Raw genomic sequence first — 20261 nt, forward strand, 5'->3', positions numbered from 1 at the left:
CATACAGTCAGGTACACACCCTGATTATCATACTGTTTTATGTTTACACAGAGAACCTCACGTGTGCCAGTCTGTTGTCAAGACGTTGCTCAGGTTCATAGATAACTCAGGTTTAAAGATCAGAGTCAGAGCATGCAGGAAGTAGCCGATCAGTAGTATCTGAAAATGAGACCTTTATTCAGTAACCGCTCATTTGACATTAAAATCAGTTTTTCATACAGTACAGTGCAAAAAATACCTTAGCATTCAGGCTTGAGGGCAGTCGAGAAGTAAATACAATCATTATCATTATTATTATTAACGTTCTCCGACGAGAAGGACGGCTAGTTTGAGGATCTGACCAATCAGAGCACAGTATGTGACTAACATGATTAGAACATTAAAGGCCACTGACAGACTGGACAGAGTTCATGTTCTCACGTTAATGTTTGTAAACACACGCACACCTCTGTACAAACACACACACACACACAGCATATAAACAGCATACAAACAGTAATTTCAAAATGCATTGCAGGTCAAATGTAATGCGGACAGTATAAAATAAGTTAATTCGGACTGTTTCTTTTAGCGAGTGTGTACATTGTTATCTTCATCGTCAGCAGTAAGTAAACATCGATTACAACAGATATATTGATGATGGCAGCGAGAGGACAAAACACTTCAGCATCACTCGACGTCGAAACCCGGGCTTTTCGTTGGCACGTTTGTGTCCATACAGGTGGAGGGAGGGGCTACTGCCCTTCCCTGACTGGCTGATTGGCTGTGACGGGCGGAGGGGGCGCCTGCCGTACAGCCTGGGAGAAACAGGCTACTGGCTGTGCTTCTTTTTTTTTTACACAAAGGAGACGCGAACGGAGAGAGATGAGGGTGATAAGGCAGAGAGGAGGAGCTGAGCTCATCGTAGGAGATTCAACATATCTAGAAGACAAAGATCTTGTCTCTCTGGACTGTGTCGAGGTCGTCATCCATGGTCAGGAGGACCTGGGGTGGGACAAAATAGGTGACGGGTTAGTACACTAACAACTTCCTGTTTGCAGAGTCCCATTGCAACGATTTATATAAAGGGCAGCACCATCTGCATTCCCACTCGGTCATATACACACCACTCACTGAAGACGCATTTAGATTCCATATAATACTGCATTTGTTCTGTATACACACATTTATAGATCCATATCAGTGTGTATGACCTACAGTAGATGGCTGTCCCAGAGGGCAGCACAAAATGTATTTTAGCCTCCTAAAAAAGGGCCACTTAAAAAAACAATTATATCATTTTAAGTTTACTCTGTATTTACATTATTTTACCACTTTACTTAGCCGTGACACAGACCCTTGCAGGAGGAAACTGAAGCTGTTATAACACCCCCTTCAAAGCTCCCAGACTCCACTGACAGACATAGTAATTTTACTGGAGCTGCTGTTAAGCAAATTTACAACTCAATACAAAGAGATTTTTTCAATTTGAGTGTCCTTTAAGCGTGTATGCTGTGTGTCTAAATGAACTAAAACACACACGCACAAAACATAATCATACCAGGAAGGATCCAAACATGGCGATGGAGGAGAGGAAATGCCAAATGTCGTGGTCGTCAAAGAATGAAAGCAAGATACAGTCCCTGTTGTGCTCACGGGACTCTGCTGGAGTTTTCTGTGGCGGAAGAGAGAAACACACACACCGTAAACTTGAGTATTTTGAGGAATATGAAGCCAATGTGCGACTCTCAGTTCACGTGTGTGAGTTACTGACCTGCCAGGTGCTAAGACCCTGGAAGAAGAAATAGAGTGCAAAGCCCCACACCACGGCTGTGAACAGAACACACACCAACGCCAGACACTGGATTCTCTCACCGCTCCGCAACTAAAACACGCAAAAAAGAGCTTTAGATAAACAGAACATTTCTGCTCTTCTTTTTTAATCTGAGCGCTACATAAAAACAAGGACACATGCAAACACACACCTTCATAATGATGTAAAAGGCAAAGTAGAGCAGCAGGTTGCAGATGGCGATGGCCAGCAGGTAGGAGGCAAAGTCGTTGGGTCTCTCTATGAGGCCGTAGGCAGCTCTACGGAGAGGGAGCAGAAGAGAGAGACTCAAAGATGATGTTGTTTTGTCCTTCACTGTGAATTTAAATGTTTACAGTCTCTACTTAGCATCAAGTAAAAGAAGAAACACGTGGTGTTTACTTACAGCGACCAGTTGACTATGTTTCCCATGACGAGCAGAACCATACGGTCCTGTCAGACAGAGGAGGAGAGATGATTTATGAGCAGGTAATCTGAACTCAGTAATTGTTATTCTGTACCAACTAGTGTTCAAGAAGACAGTGAAAACTAGATAGATAAGCTCTTAAATACTATGATTCCTTTGAGCTCAGAATGATGGCAGGAATACTGCTTCTTTACACCATGAACGCACTCATATTAATGCAGCAGCTGCTGGTTATTACTCACAATGTACATGGGTCCGCTGCACTGTCGGATGCAATCTGTGTAGACGACGTACACCATCCTGCGCAGGATCCCCGAGTCTGACGCAGATATTAAGACAAATGTTAGCTGCAGTCAGTGTCCACATTGACCACAACAGACCACCACTATAATAATAAACCATCATGATTCCAGGGGCTAAAGAGTTCATGTTTGTGGCTGTGATCTTACCCAGCCTCCACCGGCCCATGTAGTAGAGCTGTGTGCTGAGGAGCATAGTGGCCAGGATGTGGATCACTGAGAAAACGATCCAGAACACTGTGTTTCCTTTCCCAAATACCTGCAAAGAAATGTCTGTGTGTTATCTTTGCATGTACTAAACATCACCCGTCACCCAGGCCTTGTCTACCTTGTGGTGTGTGTATGTGTATGTGTGTGTACTGACCACTCCCAGCACTGAGAAGAAGATGACCGCAGCCAGGCAGGCGTAGGCGGTGTAAGCACTTGCATTGATGTCTGGGTGTCTCTTCTGATACAGCTTCAACATACACAATCCAGCAATCATGTACATGAAGGAGGTGTCTGCAAAGACAGAAACAAAGATTACAACCAACACATCTATCTTAGATAGATAGATAGATAGATAAGTCAGTTGTGCTGCAACACTTTGTGTCAGGTGTAAGATAGGGCCCAAGCAGTCTTACCGAACTGGAAGTTGGTGTAGTTTGGACAGACATGGTAGCAGGCACTGAGCAAGCCCTCCATCATCAGAGCAGTTCCCATGGCATAATAGAGACCAAAGTGCTTTGGGATACCACATTCCTGCGGGGTGGGAGAGAGGACAGTTGAGTGAATAATAGCAATTAAGTTCAATAAATAATACATTTGACTCTATATTCCAAATGTACAGTATCTCTCTGGATATGCACTCTCTCTTTAATATTTCCTGTTTCTGATTTATTTATGCAATAAGCCGCCTGAGGCTGCTGTTTACCAAGATCATTAACAATCATTATTCACTCTAGGAACTGAGCTGAACACCATCCTCACTGGGTGACACACAGATTGCTAGCTAATGTATCTGTGTCTCACAGTGTCTCTGCTGTACATCAGTCTTTGTGCATGTGCCTTACCAGCGCGTTGAGATCGTTGCGGACCAGGGCTCGGTTGTGGACGATATCTCTTTTGAGGACGATAAGCAAGAAGAGGAGTCCCAGCAGCACGTAACCGAGGTTACTGAGGATGTTGTTGAACGCGCTGTGTGACAAACACTTAAGAGTCAGTCATGACAACACTTGAAACACAGGTATGTGGTAGCCATACTGTAGTTACCTAAACACACACGTGCTAACAACGTACCTCAGAGCTCCCAGAGGGTGGGCACACAGGAAGTTGTAGAAGCAGATGTCCTGGTTTCCTGTCACATTAACCACCTGCAGAACAGAGAGTCAGTTGAACAGCCATCTTTTTTATCATATCATATATATCACAGTTTATGTCTCATCAGCGTACCGTCTGATAGGTGATGACCAGCTGGACGACTGGCAGCGCATAGAACACAGCGATAGTAGCAATGTTCCTGCAGAGAAGACAATTATTGGACTTATTCATGATTACAAAGATAAATAAGTCTTTGTTGTTGTATCACAGTGATTGATTCTACTCCTCAATTTCTCTCAGCGTCCTCACCAGAAGTAGATTTGGTATTTCTTGCTGAGGACCCTCTTGTCTTTACGGGCCAGGTCTGACACACATAAAAATTTCTGTAACAAGAAGACATTGTTACTTAGTTTCAAGTAAAGCAGGCAACTGCAGGAAATGGTGACATTTCAACAGCATGTAAAAAACCACAATAAACGCCTTGTGGTTGCATGCCTCCACCAACCAGTCAACACTCGTTTTAAAGTCATGACAGTAGACAATGCTTCAAATATAGATGTTGCTGAAGTTCTGAAACATGGATGCTTCACACACATCTTCAACCCGGCAGCGCAGAAGATCTAAACAATCAGCACAGTTTCAAGGTGGACACCAAAGATTAGAGACACAAATTTAGTATCTGTGCAAATATCTCCCCTTCTGTTCCCGAGTTATAGCGCTGAAAGATAGCCAAAAAGTGTTCTTGCAGAACATTACATATATATTATATACTAAATTTTGGATGTAAAATTGCAACATTTTATCCTATAAGACATTTATGTGAAATTTTGTCAGAATAGGGCTGGGCGATATAAAGACCATGTATGATATATCGATATATTTTCATGCAAGATATAAATTTAGACAACACCATGCATATCGATGTAGAGTCAAGTTGTGTTACATAACACATACCAGTGTGCATCTCTCCTCTCTCACACTCTTCTCACAGCTCCACCCCACTCACTCACTCACTCACTCACTCACTCACTCACTCACTCACTCACTCACAAGTTCTCCATCAACACTCAGAGCTGCTCCTCTGTTTAATCTGTGTGTTCATTATTCTACAGTGTGACATCAGTCTATATGTTGCATGTGCTATGCTACAACAGTCTTTGAGATGAATGAAATTACCGCAGCACACGTGCAATCCAGCACTGCTCTGTTAGTTTGTGTGTGAGATGGATCATAGCACATCCCTGTTCTTCTTGGTAGTTGTACTCTACTGTGTGACATGGAAACAGCGCCTGGATGCAGGCAACAGATGTGTTTTAAAAATGCAGCGACAACATAGACGTTTCATATACAAGACGTATATATCGCAGACAGTTTCATGCTCCTTCTCTCCCTTTGCCTGTCTGTTGATGCTCTGTGCATGAATAAGATTAATAGCCTAAATAAATAAATATATTTAAGTCATTTTCTAGCACTAGATTCATTCGAGAGGCCAACAGATGGAAAATGACTTATTAACTCTCCCCACAAAGATTTTTAATTGTTCCAAACTACAGCAGATTTAGTTCTATTTGATAACTATGATAACGTGATAACTTTTCATTTATATGTTGTGAAGCTGTATATTTTCTAACAGGGGGAAAAACCCTGTCTGTGCATTTTATTTCGATCACAGTCTGTTTTTACAAACTGCTTGTGACATCTCAAATGTGGCTTTAACTTGCGAATGAAATCATGTAGCTCATTTCATAGAAAATACCGAGATATATATTGTGTATCGCCAGTCAGCCTGTAAATACTGGGATATGAATTTTTGTCCATATGGCCCAGCCCTATGTCATAATAAGAATATGAATTCTTGAGCTAAGGCCAAAAATGTGTTTTTTGAGGTCACAGTGACAGTTCATCGTTGAGATCAAGTGAACATTTGTGCAAAAATTCCCTCGAGACATTCTTGAGATATTGCATTCACGAGAATGAGATCAATGGATAGACAGACGTGCAGACGCATGGACAACCTGTCACCGGCGCGAAGACATAAAAACAAGTGCTGTGTACTGAGACAGAGAGACAGAGGCGAACCTTGGTGCGGACGATGTTTTTGTCTGAGTTGATGTCATCCAGCGTGTCGTAGTCGTCCTCCTCCACAGAGCTCAGAGACTCCTGCCTGCTTCGCCCCACACTGTCCAATGATCGCTCTGATGGAGGGAGGAAGAGGAGGAGGTCACGGAAGAACAAAGGAAAGAGGCTTTTTAATTCACTGGAGGGACAGTCTAATCACTTAGACGGACGTCTGGATTTAAAGGATTTTCTTTTAATGACACTAAGGTGTTCAAACACATCACACCTCTTAGAATTTTTTTGCGATTTTTAAACTTTTAAAAACAGAAATATTAGAATGATTGCGGGCACTTTGATTGTTGCTTCAATATCAATATCGTTTTGCTGTTCATTCCAATTAAGTCCAATTAGGAATCTGGCCACTTCCTGGCATCAACATCTAAGTCTCATTGATGATCCCCACATGCTGATTGGTTTGGTGCAACCCTGAACGGATTCAAACAATTATGCGGCAGCATGTCACCGATGCGGATGGCTATGTGGTGCAGGTGATTGAGGATTGTGCGACGTTTGAAAGGCTCCTGTCCTGATGAACAGAGAAGACACACAGAAAACCAGTGAGGGACCAGAGCTGCTCGCAGGATGCTCGCTGCAAGCCGGGCTGTGGAGACATACTGCAAAGTGACAGAAAATGTGTGTGTCCAACAAGCTCGTCCATACCCATGTATCCATAGTTGTTGTCAGTGGATGTAGCGCTGTCAGTGACGGCCTCTGAGCTGAGAGTGCTGCCGTTGTCAGCTGGTGCAAAAAAGAAGGACAGAAGGTTATTTAATTTAATCTGCACACAAAGAAAGACATAAGAAAAACAGAATTGTCCAAAACTCACCAAAGGAGCCATATTCATATGGTGAGGCTGGAGTTTTGCCTGTGGAGACATGCACACACTCACAGTGAGTACAGGTTAACAAAATGCACACAGAGATGCACCACTACAACCAATACCTGTTAGTATCTTATCACTGCACACTGAAACACCACTGCAGCTGAACTGTTAGTACATGAACACAGCAAGGTGAGGGAGGTAACAACTAGGGCTGCACGGTATGAGGTATTGAACAAACTAAACTGAAAACAAAACTCAAAAAAAACAATGTGTGCGATATTGCTGTCTTTTGCAATGTGTCTATCGCACAAGTTGACATCCCAATGACAATTTAATGAAAAGTTTAAAAAGTATCGTGCAGCCCTAGCAAACATACATGCAGGGATCCATTTTCTTCAGGTTCAAAACGTGTGGATAATAGAGCTGAAATTAGGGCTGGGCAATATATCGAAAACATATTTATATACAGCATAGTATTGTGATATTTTGCGTGGTGATATTGTATCGAAACTACCGTCCGGCTCTTAGAGAGCGTAGAAAATAACAAAGTCAGTGCAAAGATCTGCGTCTATACAGCGTTGTTGAAAATGAAATATTTTGTTGCATGTTAAATACACTCTGTCACCTACAAACTCCTCCTCCTCGCCTATAAAGCTCGCCATGACCTCACCCCACGGTAACTATCGGACCTCCTCACTGATTACACCCCCTCACGGAACCTGCGGTCTGCTGACTTGGGTCTCCTCAACGTCCCTCACATCAGTAGGCAAACATTCGGGGATAGAGCCTTCAGTGTGGCAGCCCCAACCTTCTGGAACTCTCCCCATGGAGATTCGCCAGGCGCCAACACTGGACATTTCTAAATCTGCACTGAAAAGACACCTGTTCACCCTAGCTTTTGGTTGCTAGATTGTTATTTTTGTTGTTGTAAAGCGTCCTTGGGTCTCTTGAAAGGCTCTATATAAGTCTAAGTTATTATTATTTATTATGTAACTCCGTCCCGACATTTCTACACCAACACAGCCGTACCCAAGCTCTACAGAGAAGTGAAGCATAGAGCTGAGGAATCTTTTCGTACAGCAGGAAGGGTGGCGTTAACCTGTGACACCCGGACTTCAAGGTCAGTGGATTCTTATGTGACTATAACGGCACATTATCTCAGAGGACTGGAGACTGCTGTCTCATGTTCACTGCAAACCTCCTGCAAAATGCAGTACAAGAATGGGGGTTGAGTGTGAGGGCGTTAAAATCAGCCCACAGTTCAGTCTGTCAGGTGTATGCAGCATTTCTGACAGGTGTTATGATGGTGTTGGTCAGTCTGTCTGCTTTGCATCACCTTTTCCTGCAATAAAAATGATATAAGTCACATGACCTGACTGTAAACTTGATCTTATGAGATAAAATTGATGTTGACAAAGTTTTTCTTTGGGGAAATAATTTGCAGTTGGATATCACAATATATTGTTTCGCAATACTCAACATATCGCAATATAGCAAAAAAAATATTGTGATATAAGTATCATGATAATACCGTATCGTGAGTCCTGTTTATTATCAAAAATCCCATTGTGTAAATATTTTGTGTAAGCACCCATCGTCAACACTACAATATTGTCGCAACATCAATAGATTTTCTGAATTGATTTTCTCCATATGGCCCAGCCCTATCTGAGCGAATGGTGGTGAGGAATGGTGCAGAAGGTGGTTTCTTGTGAAGAGTGGTGACTGCTGCAGTGAGAGTGAATTGTTTGGAAACTGCAAGTGTCCTGCAGTTTCCAAATCAAATCATGTGAGCACACACTGCAGCGAACAGACAGACACACACTGAGAGGCAGTCTTGAGCTGAAGAACCACATCAGCAGAGCACACATTTATCTCAAAGATTATCTACATTATGGTTTCATGAAACTTCTATTTCATGCTTTGGTTTGTCTACTGTGTCCTTAGCATTATTGACTATAACATGTTTCTTCAGCCAACAAACAATATAGCTGTGAGGAGAAGTAGGAGGACACCACTGTGACAGATACAGGCACAATACCAGGAGAGTAGCAGCGCTTTGTGGTAAGCGGTACCTAACAAGTAACCAGGTGAGTCACATGTGTCTGTGTCTCTATGATGCAAGCCATTAAAGCTTCACCAGTCTTGAAAAAGTACCACGTTTATGTTACGACACACTCACATGAAGCACTACGGACAATCACATCTCCTTATTGTCCTTTCTATGAATGTAGTGAGAGTTACAGAATGTGAGGTGGTGCATGCAGAGCATCTGCAAACGAGCAACACTGTGTGAAAGAGGGCAGTAAGTGCAAGATAGGAGTAACAGTGTCGTTATACCATCTCCGTTCTTCCCAAGCAGGGAGGCTGTACCACACATTAGCATGAGGGAGAGAGAGTGAAAGACACACATTAAGTACACACATACATGTTAAATTCTACATTAAAAAAGCTTAAGAGTTAATTATTATACTGCATGTTAAGTGTAGCTAAACACTGAATATACAGAATATTATGGCATGTAGTCTACAGTACGGGTTCACAACTTGAAGAAGATGGTACGCTCCACACACCCTCTAACGAGCCCCTAATGGGCCAGTCCATCATAGCTAGTTGCTGGGTTACCTGTCTCAGCAGGCGACATGTCAGCAGGAATCTGAAACACCTCTCTCCTTTTTATCCTGCAGAAACAGGAGACATGCTAATTAAGATCATTTGTATTCAGTGCAGCGCTGTTGTTGTGGTAGTGCAGCTGTGTAGTTGTCACAGTCTTCGATTAGACATCCAAACCTCTGAGCTGAACTTGGACCAATAAAAAGTTTGAACATCGTGAACTTGCAATAGGTTTAAGAGACAAATATTTTTTTTTGTAGTGCTATTTATCAATCTGGTGTGAGTTTCTGAGTGTTTGAGATATTGGCTACTCATGGGCAAGAAGCTCGTGCTTGTGACAGCGTGAGATGTAAACATTAGTGGCGTCCTCCTCAGCTGAGCTGTAACATTAGCTAGCTCAGTGGTGCTAGGTGAGCTAGCTGTAGATGCACACAGTGATACAATTGGTGGGTGAAGTGCGGTAGAAAGAAAACAGTTACTACGTGAAACTGCTCACAACAAGGTCTGTGGATTACCTTGGCTTCGAACACCACAATCTAAGTGCCATCTAATTCCATTATATTGGAGAGCAGGCAGAAATATATCTACACTTTAAAAAACAATCGAGACTGATAAATAACACGACAGGTGTGAAGAAATTGGATTTTAGGGTGAACTGTCCCTTTAATAAAATCGTCTCTGTGGCCTTATCTACTGTAATAAGGATTGTGTGTGGCTACAGATACAGGGGAGGATACTGTGTGAGCATTACTACAAAGGTTTCACAGATACAAAATATCTCAGCAGTGAAACAAGCTTGTGTATATAAAGTTGATGTGGTAACTAACTGTTTTGCAGGCAGAAAAAAGTGCTATATCTTACCGCTTGTTCTCCAGACAGGCCATGAGGAAGGTGAGCAGGTAGAAGGAGAGGAAGATACCCAGACAGAACAGCATGCCCATCACATACACCTCCGCTGTGGAGTGTGAAGACAGCAACACTGTCAGCCTATTGACATGGACTATTCGGTACGGATTATATGTCAGTCTGAAACATGTGACTTACAGTTGATAGCAGGGGTGACCATCACATCGATGACTTTGCTGCGGTTGCCGGCGTCAATCAGCTCATCAGGACGGAGCGGGTAGAAGCGCAGTGGACCGCCGCAGGCCTCGTCCTCTGTTTTTACCACGATCACCACATAGAAACTGTTGCTGGGGAAATCTTTTCTCTAAGTGACAGAAAGGGATATTAGACGATACAATATGTGGTGAGGAGGAGTCTATACTGTATGCTATGTCACAAAGGTTCCAAATCATGCTCGTGGGCATGTGTCAAACCCTACCTGCACAGTGATTGCGCCTTTTTTGGTCATAGTCTGGTACATCCCAATGAAGGCCACATTGTTGTCAAGGTCATAGACTGGGCACTGAAAAGAAAGAGTGAGGCGGAGAGCAAAAATGAATGACAAATACAAAGGATTACAAGTTTAAAATCAAGAGGGAACAAGAAGATTACATACAAAAAACACAGTGATAGCAAGCATAAAAAATAAAGGATAAAAAGGTAGAAAATCTCAGTTTAATCCTCTTAGAACATCATGCAGTTGACAATGGTTGCTTTTTACTGCACTGACACTCTTGCAATGAACGTAATTATGCCCTCATGTGGCCCAGTGGGGTTACTGCATGCTGACCGCAACGCCGGGGGCGACTTGAGGACAGCAGCTGTCTGGTTTGAAGGAATAGGGAGGAGGAGGAAGCGTACCTGGATGTCCTGGATGGACATAACGGAGCAGGGAAAGGCCATGTCTGAGTTGACCTTGACGATCACAGTGTCCACCCCATCTGGGAAGACATACTTGAAGTACTGAGAGAAAGGGCAAGAGAAAGAAGAGGAAGAAAGATAAGGATCTAGGAAGGGAGTCATTCGGGGGGAATAGGATAAGAAAACACAGGCCAGGCATGATCAGATCCTTTTTCTGTCTGTTTCCTGTCTTTCTTCATGATCTTGTATACTGCTTGTAGGAGGTGTGACGATTTCCACAATGAAACAAAAGAAGATAAATTTAAGTGCTGGGTGACATGAGTGTTTACTAGTTTTATCCACTGACTGTATAATAAAGATGGACTACATGACAGCTCCCACAAAGTGAAGCCGAAACATCTCGATGGTCCCCTGGTGGATCGCTGGATCACAGATCATAAACCCTGTACCCTCCATGTTAGCGGATGGGACACGGGCCTAACTAAAACTCAAAATACATTTTCCCCAAAGATAGTTTATGTCATTCCAGGTAGTTCTTATCACACTGATGTATACTGAGGTGTTAATTTGGTTATAACATGTTATTTAATAATATAAAAAGGAGGTGTGACAACATGATTGACGGTGTGCTCGCAATCAATGACACTGCTCACGATTGACTGGCTCATTTTTAGACTGACTGCACTTTGCCTGGAAAGTGGACGAGATCAGGCGGCTGCAGCAGGACGCTGTGACAAAAAACAGCGGTCAAGTCGGGCAGTTTCCTGACAGTTTCAAGCAGCCTTCAGTCCCTACAGGAAGTCACAGAAACACTCACAACCTGTCAGATCTGATGTCCATAATTAGAATGTTATCAGATTTAAATATCACTTTGTTCTCAGTCTTAAATTGCTTTAATTATGACAGAGTGATCTATTAAAATGTCTTACAGGCTTTTCAAGTGTTACAAGCATTTCCCATCATGCCTTGGACTTTGCAGTCAGTGGAGAGCGACTGCGGCACCTGGATCTAAAAACTGCGGCTGCCTCACTCTCGTGAGATTATCGTTGTCTGCTTTTGTATGACGTCAGAGCAAGTCTGGGTGAAGTTGGACACAATTCTAACCGGCTTGCTTTGTGCGGCGATTGACGGTGATCGAATCTATGTAGGCATGGCCCCTTGAATGAGCCCAAAACTACGGAGATCGCTACTGCACAGACTCTGGCTCTAAACGATGATGCTCCATTTTTGTACAATGGGAGGAAATGGAGATGTGTCGTTCATCTTTATGTACAGTCGTTGGGTTTTCCAAGATTTGCTACAAAAGATCAACGAGGAAACACAAGTTAGTTCCCTTTTTCCAGTGTTAGAAGCAGAACTGCATAATTGTGTAAAATGTGAAATTCTCTGCATTCTTACTCGTACTTTCCTCAGCTTCTCTCAGGTTTCTTGTCTACTCTCACTCTGTCTGCTGACTACATGTCTGTGACAAAACGTCCTTGTTGTAAAGTGGCACTTATTACTGTACTTATCAATGCACCAAGGTTTGGTATCGGGCTGTAATACCTGAGGTTGAGATGGTGACGCGGTGAAGATGAATCGCTTGTCTGTCCTGTAATCAAGGTGAAGATAACAAGTCAGACATACCAGTAGCTCAGATTTTGGTTGCTATAAAACCCAGCTCAGTGGTAAAGGCATTCATCTGATGTTTCAGGAAGCTACTGCACTTTGCATTTGTGTGATTATGTGAGATATCACTCACTGCAGGGTGAAGCTTTCAACACGGCTGACCCTGAGCTGGTAGTTTGTACCCTGGCTGGACAGAGTAGACACGTCCACAAAGAAGTACTGGGTCTCAGAGGCGGCTCGGGTCGGAGGCTGACACAGTGTCCGGGCCACGTGATTGTAAGGGTACTTCCTCTGGTAGCTGGAGAGAGACAGAGAGACAGAAAGACAAAGATTGACAAACTGAGACAGAAAGAACAGGCGAGCTCAAGTTACCATTTAAAGGGGTTTGTATTTACTGACCAATTATATTAATTTTGTTTCTTTTAAAGCTGTTTTCCATAGCACAGAATAAAGATACTTCAAATGCAGCAAGGAATGATTGTATTAAGAAAAGAATCTAAGCAAATAGACAGACGTGTCACATAACGGACTGCTGTTTGAGAATCAGAATCAAATGACCTAGCCAGATAGTGCGTCAAAATCAGTAAATACCCCGCTCTAGAAAATGTTGCGATAACTCAAAACATAGAAGTGGATTATTTTAAAGACTTCATGTGACAGGATCTACATAAAACAGAAGTAACTTCGCTCTCAAGACTTTTAGGTAGCTCATTTACAGTAATCTGGGCTCTTCAGATCTGCACTGGGGATCTCAGAGGAGGATGTGAAAGTACAAGGTTCATTAGTGATCTGTTACAACATGCCTGGCCACGAGACTGCAATGGCAAGACTATGGCGAGGTAATGCTTGCGTTGCACAAACACAGAGAGTACCTTGGAGTGTGGGAGACACAGATCTCAGCCAATGGGCTAATAAACAGCTGAACTTCTAACCTGTTATGAAATCCCACCTGATTAAGTCAGATTACAAAAACTGTGTGCCCTTTAACCACCGAGATAAAACCAGAGCATAAAGGCTGCAGAAGTTGCGGTTTTCTACCCACAGAGTACATCAACAGCTGGCCTTAGTGCTTACTCCTCCCAAGAAAGAAATAAAGACTGTAATTCTAGCAGATGGCAACATACAACATATTTATTACATCTCCAAACTCGAAGGGCACTCTGAGAGCACGGACATTTGCCAGGACCGATTGTTGAGTCTTCTATGATATGCAAATCTGCACTTTATCTGGATATATTTCAAAAACTGTTAGAATTATGTAAAATATGGTTGTGCCTTACTGAAGTCTCATCATCTCAGCTGTGCATTTATTATGTACCATTGAAGTGGACATATTTAACACACTCAACACCTTTGTAAAAACCAGAAAACACTTAACTATTGTGCACAAACTGTTTGTACAAATATCAAATGCTTGGACTGAAATACCATTACATGTGTGCATTTTTGTTTCCATAGCCACTCCTTAGTTTAAGAAGAAAGAAAAAAGCGTAGCTACAATTGCACCAGTTCTCCCATGAAACTACCATCCCTGAATGCACCATAATGATGGCTTTCTGTATGACGTTTGAGCAACTATGTGTAGGCTACAGAGGATTACTGGTACCGTGAATGTGGACTGTGATATCAAGCCATCGTATGCACAATTAACTATGTTTTGTCACTATTAAACTTTACGACCGTCAACTTTGTTTTAAGATGTATGGCCTTTATTCTGCCCTATCTCACAAAAAAATAAGTTGTGCATTAGCTCTGGGATTCAGATCTGCTCCAAGGTGTTTCATGAAAATCTAGCTACTTGTTTTTCAGTAATCCTGCTGACAAACAGACAAACAATCGAACTCCAAACACAACCTTTTTGGCATAAGGTTAGGTTAGGTTTTACTGTCCCTAAGGGGAAATTCTTTTCCACAGCACCGTACTTGTTGGACTCAGCATGAAAAACAATGATACACAAACACTGACACCATCAGAACACATCACACTGGCGAGCAGCACACAAAAAGCAATGACATATATACAGCATATAAACATGACACAATCAACGGGGCCTGTTGTTCAGAGCAACTATGGCTGCGGGAATCAGGCTTTCCCGAAGCGAGCCCTTCTGCACCTCAGCGGTTTATACCTGCATCGTGAGGGCAGCAGGGCAAGACGTTCGTTTAGTGGGTGTGTGGAGTCCTGTTCTATTGAGGCTGCAATACGCGTGATGGCCCTGTTATTAAGTTCAGTGAGGTTGGGTGTGGGAAGACCGATGATTTTTGCGGCAGTGCCAGTTATGAGTGTGAGTTTAGTCCGGTTTTCGACAGAGAGCATGGTAGAGAAACAAAGAGACATTCCTGAAATGCAGCACCTCCTAGAAAAAATCTGATCTTGGATCTCAGATCTTAAAATATCTCTCCACCACATCTACAATTAATTCGACAACAAGCACAGCTAGAATTTACGTTTTTCCTTCTCTCACAAGTCTGTTATTGCTACGAAGGTTCACACGCAGGTATCTACACCAAACAAGAACATTAGCTGCATTGCATGACCTGAAGTCATAACTGTTTACTATCTACAGGAGCAACAGCCAGACACTCCCTAGTACGAACCTTGGATTATTACTTTATGTACAGTCTGCATGTGTGCAGTTGGTTACAAGGACATAGAGGCCTTGTACAAACACTGAGTCACAAGCCAATTCAGTGTTGAGAAGACTTGATCTGGTCGGTTTAGGTACTGTGACAAAATGTCATGACATACTGCTAAATCTGTACCTATGGCTAATGTGTTCCCTTTCCTTACTAATTCTCTGTGGAGGACTGTGCAGATCACATCGCATTTGAATTCCAGCATCTGGATGAGTAGTTGCCGATTCCAACAAACACAAACCACAGAATATGAATCATTAGGGTATGTTCGGCATTCATCGTGTGCCACTGGGGAAGCCGTATATTCCGTAATCATCTTCATATCCTGTTTTTGGACAGGTCTTTAAAGCATATACAGTGGGCTAGAAAGTAAGACACATTCTCTATTACACAAAACATCATGCATACTGGTAGAGACTGATCTCAGCCTTGCTCGTAGCATATTACTTGCTGCGACCTCAAGGGATTTTGGCTAATATGCTGTTCCTATGTCAAGCAGAGGGCAATGACGTATTATGCTGGTCATCACAGGTAACAAATTGCTGGATTGAGTTCAGAAGTGTTTCAGAGTGATGTTGTAGGACTGGTGGAAGCTGAGTAGGTGGGTTTAGGAGAGTGAATGACCAAAACACAGTCTACATGAGTTTGTTTTCATGCATTCAGTGGGGATACTCACAGGCCTCTTAGAATGAGAGGGATCTGAAAAGACAACACTGCTTGCTTCTGTCGCACCACAAACAGGATGGGACTTTCAAAACCCTGTGACAACACATCCACAGACACACGCACTCCTTCCGTCTGACACCCAGAGGAAGACAAACAGAGAAAAGATCATATTAAAGTCAATAATACTTTATGTTATAAAGAGGAAAAGCAAATAAACCAAACTGACAATGTAGACTCACCTTATTCCTGGACACCGTGTGATTGAAAGCATAGATGGTCTGGTTTTCACTTGTCACTGTGTCATTATAGATGACATCAAACTCTGCATCTTTCTGGACCACATTTTTGGTCTCCCCAACAGCACCACACCCGCACACAAACTGGGTCAGACACAACCAGAGCAGGGCTGCCGATGCTGGCCAGATCCAACCAGGAGCAGGTCCACAGCTGTTTTTATGTCGAGACTTCCAGCAACTCCTCAACACCATTTTGTCTGACACCGTCTTCCTTTTAAGTGGAACTGACACCCAACGTTATTCTAGCCTGTGCGGCAACACTAATGATGACAACTCCACCCCATTCAGTGAGCTGGCTAGCGAAACTGTGCCACTTCCAGCTAACGTAAACCCAACAATAACAGCAGCTGCTAGCGGACGAGCTACAGAGACAGAGAGGTGTTTACATTAACTTAAAATGTCCTCCTCGTTCTGTTGACACCCGTAATAAAGTCAAAGCTGTCAGCTATGTACACAAAAACACAAGTTCAGAGACAACAAGATGAAAACGATATTCAATTCCGCTTCATTTCAAAGCCTGGAGAGCCGTTAGCTAGCTGTGCTAACGTTAGCATCGTTGGTTAGGACGCAGCTCCATGTTTTGATATCTGAGCTCGAGCGCCTCGGTTCGTGTTAGAAACATATAACAGCACGAGGTGTTTTTTCAAGTCCGTCCACGGTGAGCAGTTGTCACGGCCTGTGTCCACGGAGCCACGACATTGTGCAAGTGTTTCTCGTGCGGAGGGTCAGTGGAGATTGAGCGTGTTTACAATGTGAAAAATCTGTGACACTAGCGCCCCCCCTCCACGCTCTCAGACAGTAAACAAACTGAGAGCGACGTCATTGCGTCATGACGTCATGTCTCTGTGTGCCCTGTGCGACCACAGACTATAAAACGGTCTGTTAATTTAATGGGCTGCAATGGTGACTAAATGGTGAAATGAAATGGTGAATAAAACTTTTGTAAATTAGAAGAATTTTATTTGTTGTCATCGAGAATTTAGTAAGATTTGTAAAGTGATTCTTCTACTGTTAATTCAGCTAAAAAAAATCAAAAACTATGATAAAAAATTAGGAGAATGAGAAGAATTTTTAAAGCCCTTTCCAAAAATGCTTGGAAGACAGTCACCTTCCTAAGGTACAATGAAATGTCAAATTGCATTGTCTATGTCACCCTTTTAGCCAGAAGACTTATATTACTTGATTGGAAGCAGGCGATCCCCTCTCTGACATTTGGTCAGAGATACATTACAATTTTAGAAGCTAGAAAAGATAAGGTTTGCTGTACGAGGGCCTAAGGACAGTTTTGATAGTATAAGGCCACCTTTTATTATATATCTGCCTGATCAGCTGTGAGGTTGTAGTACTGTTGGTTCTCAGCATCTGCTGCAGAACTTTAAATCGCAGGCGTGTGTACACACATACACACACTTTGTATATTACTGTTGTTCCCTTTTTTATATGGGGGCACATTATTATTCTATACTGAATTTTATGTATTTTATCTGACTGTTTGCTTTCAGGGGGTGGTAAAGAAAAGAAAAAGTTTTTTCCTGTATTTTTGTATATGTTTTCTTCAATGTGGAAACGAATAAAGTGGGAAAAAAAGAAGACACTTTATCTATATCCTCCTGACACCCAGTGTCTTCATATGTGGACATTCTGGGTTTGCTGCACATTATGCCTCACTCTAATCCATGTAAAAACAAGATGGCAGCCATTTCATACACAAAAGTGGACACGATGAAAAACTTGATCAAATTTTATGGTCAAAACTTGTTTGTTTATGATTAGTAACATTTGTTGTTTGATACAAATTTGACCAACTTTAGCAACAGCAACAAGCTAAGGCCTGTTAATTAGGAAGTACTCGTTTGAGGACATTGGGACTTTGGGGTCTCAGGAGGATATAGCACCTTTCATACAAGAAATCCAGCACAAAGTGCTTTACAATAAGGGCAGTATAAGCACTGAGTGCTTCACGTGAAAATAGACAGAAAGAACAGCAATTCATGGGCATCCTCTATGAGATATAGCTATGTGTATGCTTTTGTATGTTCTCTAAATGTTCAATTATAAAAAAAACTGTAATAAAAAAATAAAGATAAAATAAAATAAACTTTTATTTTATTATATAACTTTTATTTTGAGTTAATCAACAGGAAAATTATGTGGATGTTTTAAATACTTTTATTTAAATTGCAAATTGACTCTTAAAATGGAGGCAAAGCAGACAATAATGGCGTTTCATTATATTTTCCCTAGAACCCCCTAAAACCAACAAGTACTCCTTTGCTAGTTACTCCCATTACTTGGAGCACGTCCTGACTGCAGGTTTGGTTTGTCAGTAGGTTTGTTTAAACACACATGCAAGAAAATGAACAAAGTTTCCTCAAAATTGATTTGACACAGGGCAAGCCCACCAACTGTGGCCTTGAATTTAGATAATGCAGGGCCTGCTTTTAGTGACAGAATTCAGCTGATTTCATAATCCATCTATTTTCATCTGCTTATCCAGGACCAGGTCGTGGGGGCAGCAGGCCAAGCAAAGCACTCCAGTCATCCCTTTCCCCAGCAGCACTTTCCAGCTCCTCCTGGGGGACCCCGAGGCCTCCCCAGGCCAAAGGAGATATGTAGTCACTCCAGCGTGTCCTGGGTCTGCCCCGGTGCCTCCAACCAGTGAGACATGCCCAGAACACCTCTAAACACCTCTCCAGGAGGCATCCTGATCAGATGCCAAACCACCTCAACTGACCCCTTTCAATGCAAAGGAGCAGCAGCTCTCCACCGAGCTCCCTCCGGATTACATATTACATACACCAAAATAAAATTCCAGACAATCAGATTCACTCAAGCCAACTAGAGGATGGTGAACCTGATTTTCCTGGGGCCCTGGGGTCCTTGGACTGAGGGCAGATGCCTGCTTTGCTTTGGTAATCCAGTTTTGAATAAGAGGATGCAGAAACTCCTCTCTGCCATGAGGTGGTGCTGTCTACAACCTGGTGAGTAGAGTGTAATAGAGTTACAGTTGTATTTTCCCCACATATTTAGATAGATTTAGGAAGCACCGATTTCTACCAAGAAGAGGTGTGTCCTATGTCTCCAGTGTATTAGTAGTTTCTGGTATTGATTTGGAGTCACTGGGTCATATTTCATGGAGGCTACTGAAAAGAAAACTGCCATTATTTTCTATCAAAATATTTAAATATTAAAAATAAGTGTAACACATCAGCAATCAAAGTAAGTGAGACCCTATTTAGTACGTTTTTAAATCATGATGTACACCAATAGTAGTAGTCAGCCTGAAGGTGGGCCTGTTGGGGAAAAACATTGATATTGTGTCATTGAAACGGCACTGATATCTGTCCAATATCCAAAATAAAATAAATAACTGGTTGAGAACCTTTGGGCCACATTTCAGCACACATAGTGACATGTAGCCTACCAATGAGATGGACGCTTTTTGAAAGCAGTATGTGGGTACATTAAGGATGTAGATAGCATTTTAGTAAATGGAAATATTAAGCTTTGACTCATAAGAGCAGGGTGTGCACGAGCATCATAAATGCCCATGATTTGTCTGGCAGAATCGACCGCTGTATAGCCTAGTGTAGGCATTTCTTTGTGGACTGAGTGATGATTGATAATGTCTGCTTTTATCTACTGGGTGATTTAAATCTGACATTGCAGTGTTAAAGAGGTATATGCCTTTAAAGCCTCATTGACCCGACTGCTCATACATGGTGCAGCAGTTTGCAAAGAATCACTGAATCATGGGAACCAGTGTGATAATGCGCACTTCTTTGTCGCCAAGGCAACCACAATACGTTTCTGTGGATGAAGTCATTTGTTACGCCGATCGTTGCCATGGCTACAACCTAGAGAGGGCGCTGCGGAGGAGCGTTCCACGTAAAATGACGCAGGGCGGGGGCGTGCCCGTGATGCGCGCTGCGCAAGGCTGC

General features: G+C 42.5%; 1 protein-coding gene across 6 annotated transcripts; it reads right to left on the reverse strand.

Annotated features, from left to right (window-relative positions):
- Positions 1–153: 153 nt before the first annotated feature.
- On the reverse strand, positions 154–17090 carry sidt2 (SID1 transmembrane family, member 2). Of its 6 annotated transcripts, XM_050033576.1 has the most exons (27): positions 16264–17090; positions 16035–16156; positions 12856–13020; positions 12660–12705; positions 11115–11216; positions 10693–10776; positions 10413–10578; positions 10230–10323; positions 9381–9436; positions 9096–9122; positions 6759–6797; positions 6593–6670; positions 6396–6458; positions 5894–6009; positions 4124–4197; positions 3947–4013; positions 3794–3867; positions 3568–3691; positions 3139–3256; positions 2880–3016; positions 2666–2774; positions 2459–2535; positions 2196–2242; positions 1965–2070; positions 1754–1864; positions 1541–1654; positions 154–984 (listed from the first exon to the last, which is right to left on the reverse strand). In XM_050033576.1, exons 1-27 carry the CDS (start codon positions 16510–16512, stop codon positions 922–924), a joined length of 2628 nt encoding a protein of 875 aa, XP_049889533.1. In that variant the 5' UTR covers positions 16513–17090; the 3' UTR covers positions 154–921. The 6 variants fall into 6 exon arrangements, with proteins under 6 accessions (XP_049889533.1, XP_049889539.1, XP_049889547.1 ...); XM_050033582.1 differs by lacking the exon at positions 9096–9122; XM_050033590.1 differs by lacking the exon at positions 6396–6458.
- Between the last annotated feature and the right edge of the window lie 3171 nt (positions 17091–20261).

This window comes from Epinephelus moara, chromosome 2, assembly GCF_006386435.1.
Source record: "Epinephelus moara isolate mb chromosome 2, YSFRI_EMoa_1.0, whole genome shotgun sequence".
Lineage (NCBI taxonomy): Eukaryota > Metazoa > Chordata > Actinopteri > Perciformes > Serranidae > Epinephelus > Epinephelus moara.

Excerpts from the sequence above, each read along its gene's own strand:
- sidt2 (XM_050033576.1), bottom strand. The coding sequence starts at position 16,512 with ATGGTGTTGAGGAGTTGCTGGAAGTCTCGACATAAAAACAGCTGTGGA. Across the intron at positions 10,777-11,114 it reads TGTCCATCCAGGACATCCAG|TGCCCAGTCTATGACCTTGA; the intron begins GTACGCTTCCTC and ends CTTTCTTTTCAG. Across the intron at positions 3,868-3,946 it reads TGGTCATCACCTATCAGACG|GTGGTTAATGTGACAGGAAA; the intron begins GTACGCTGATGA and ends TCTGTTCTGCAG.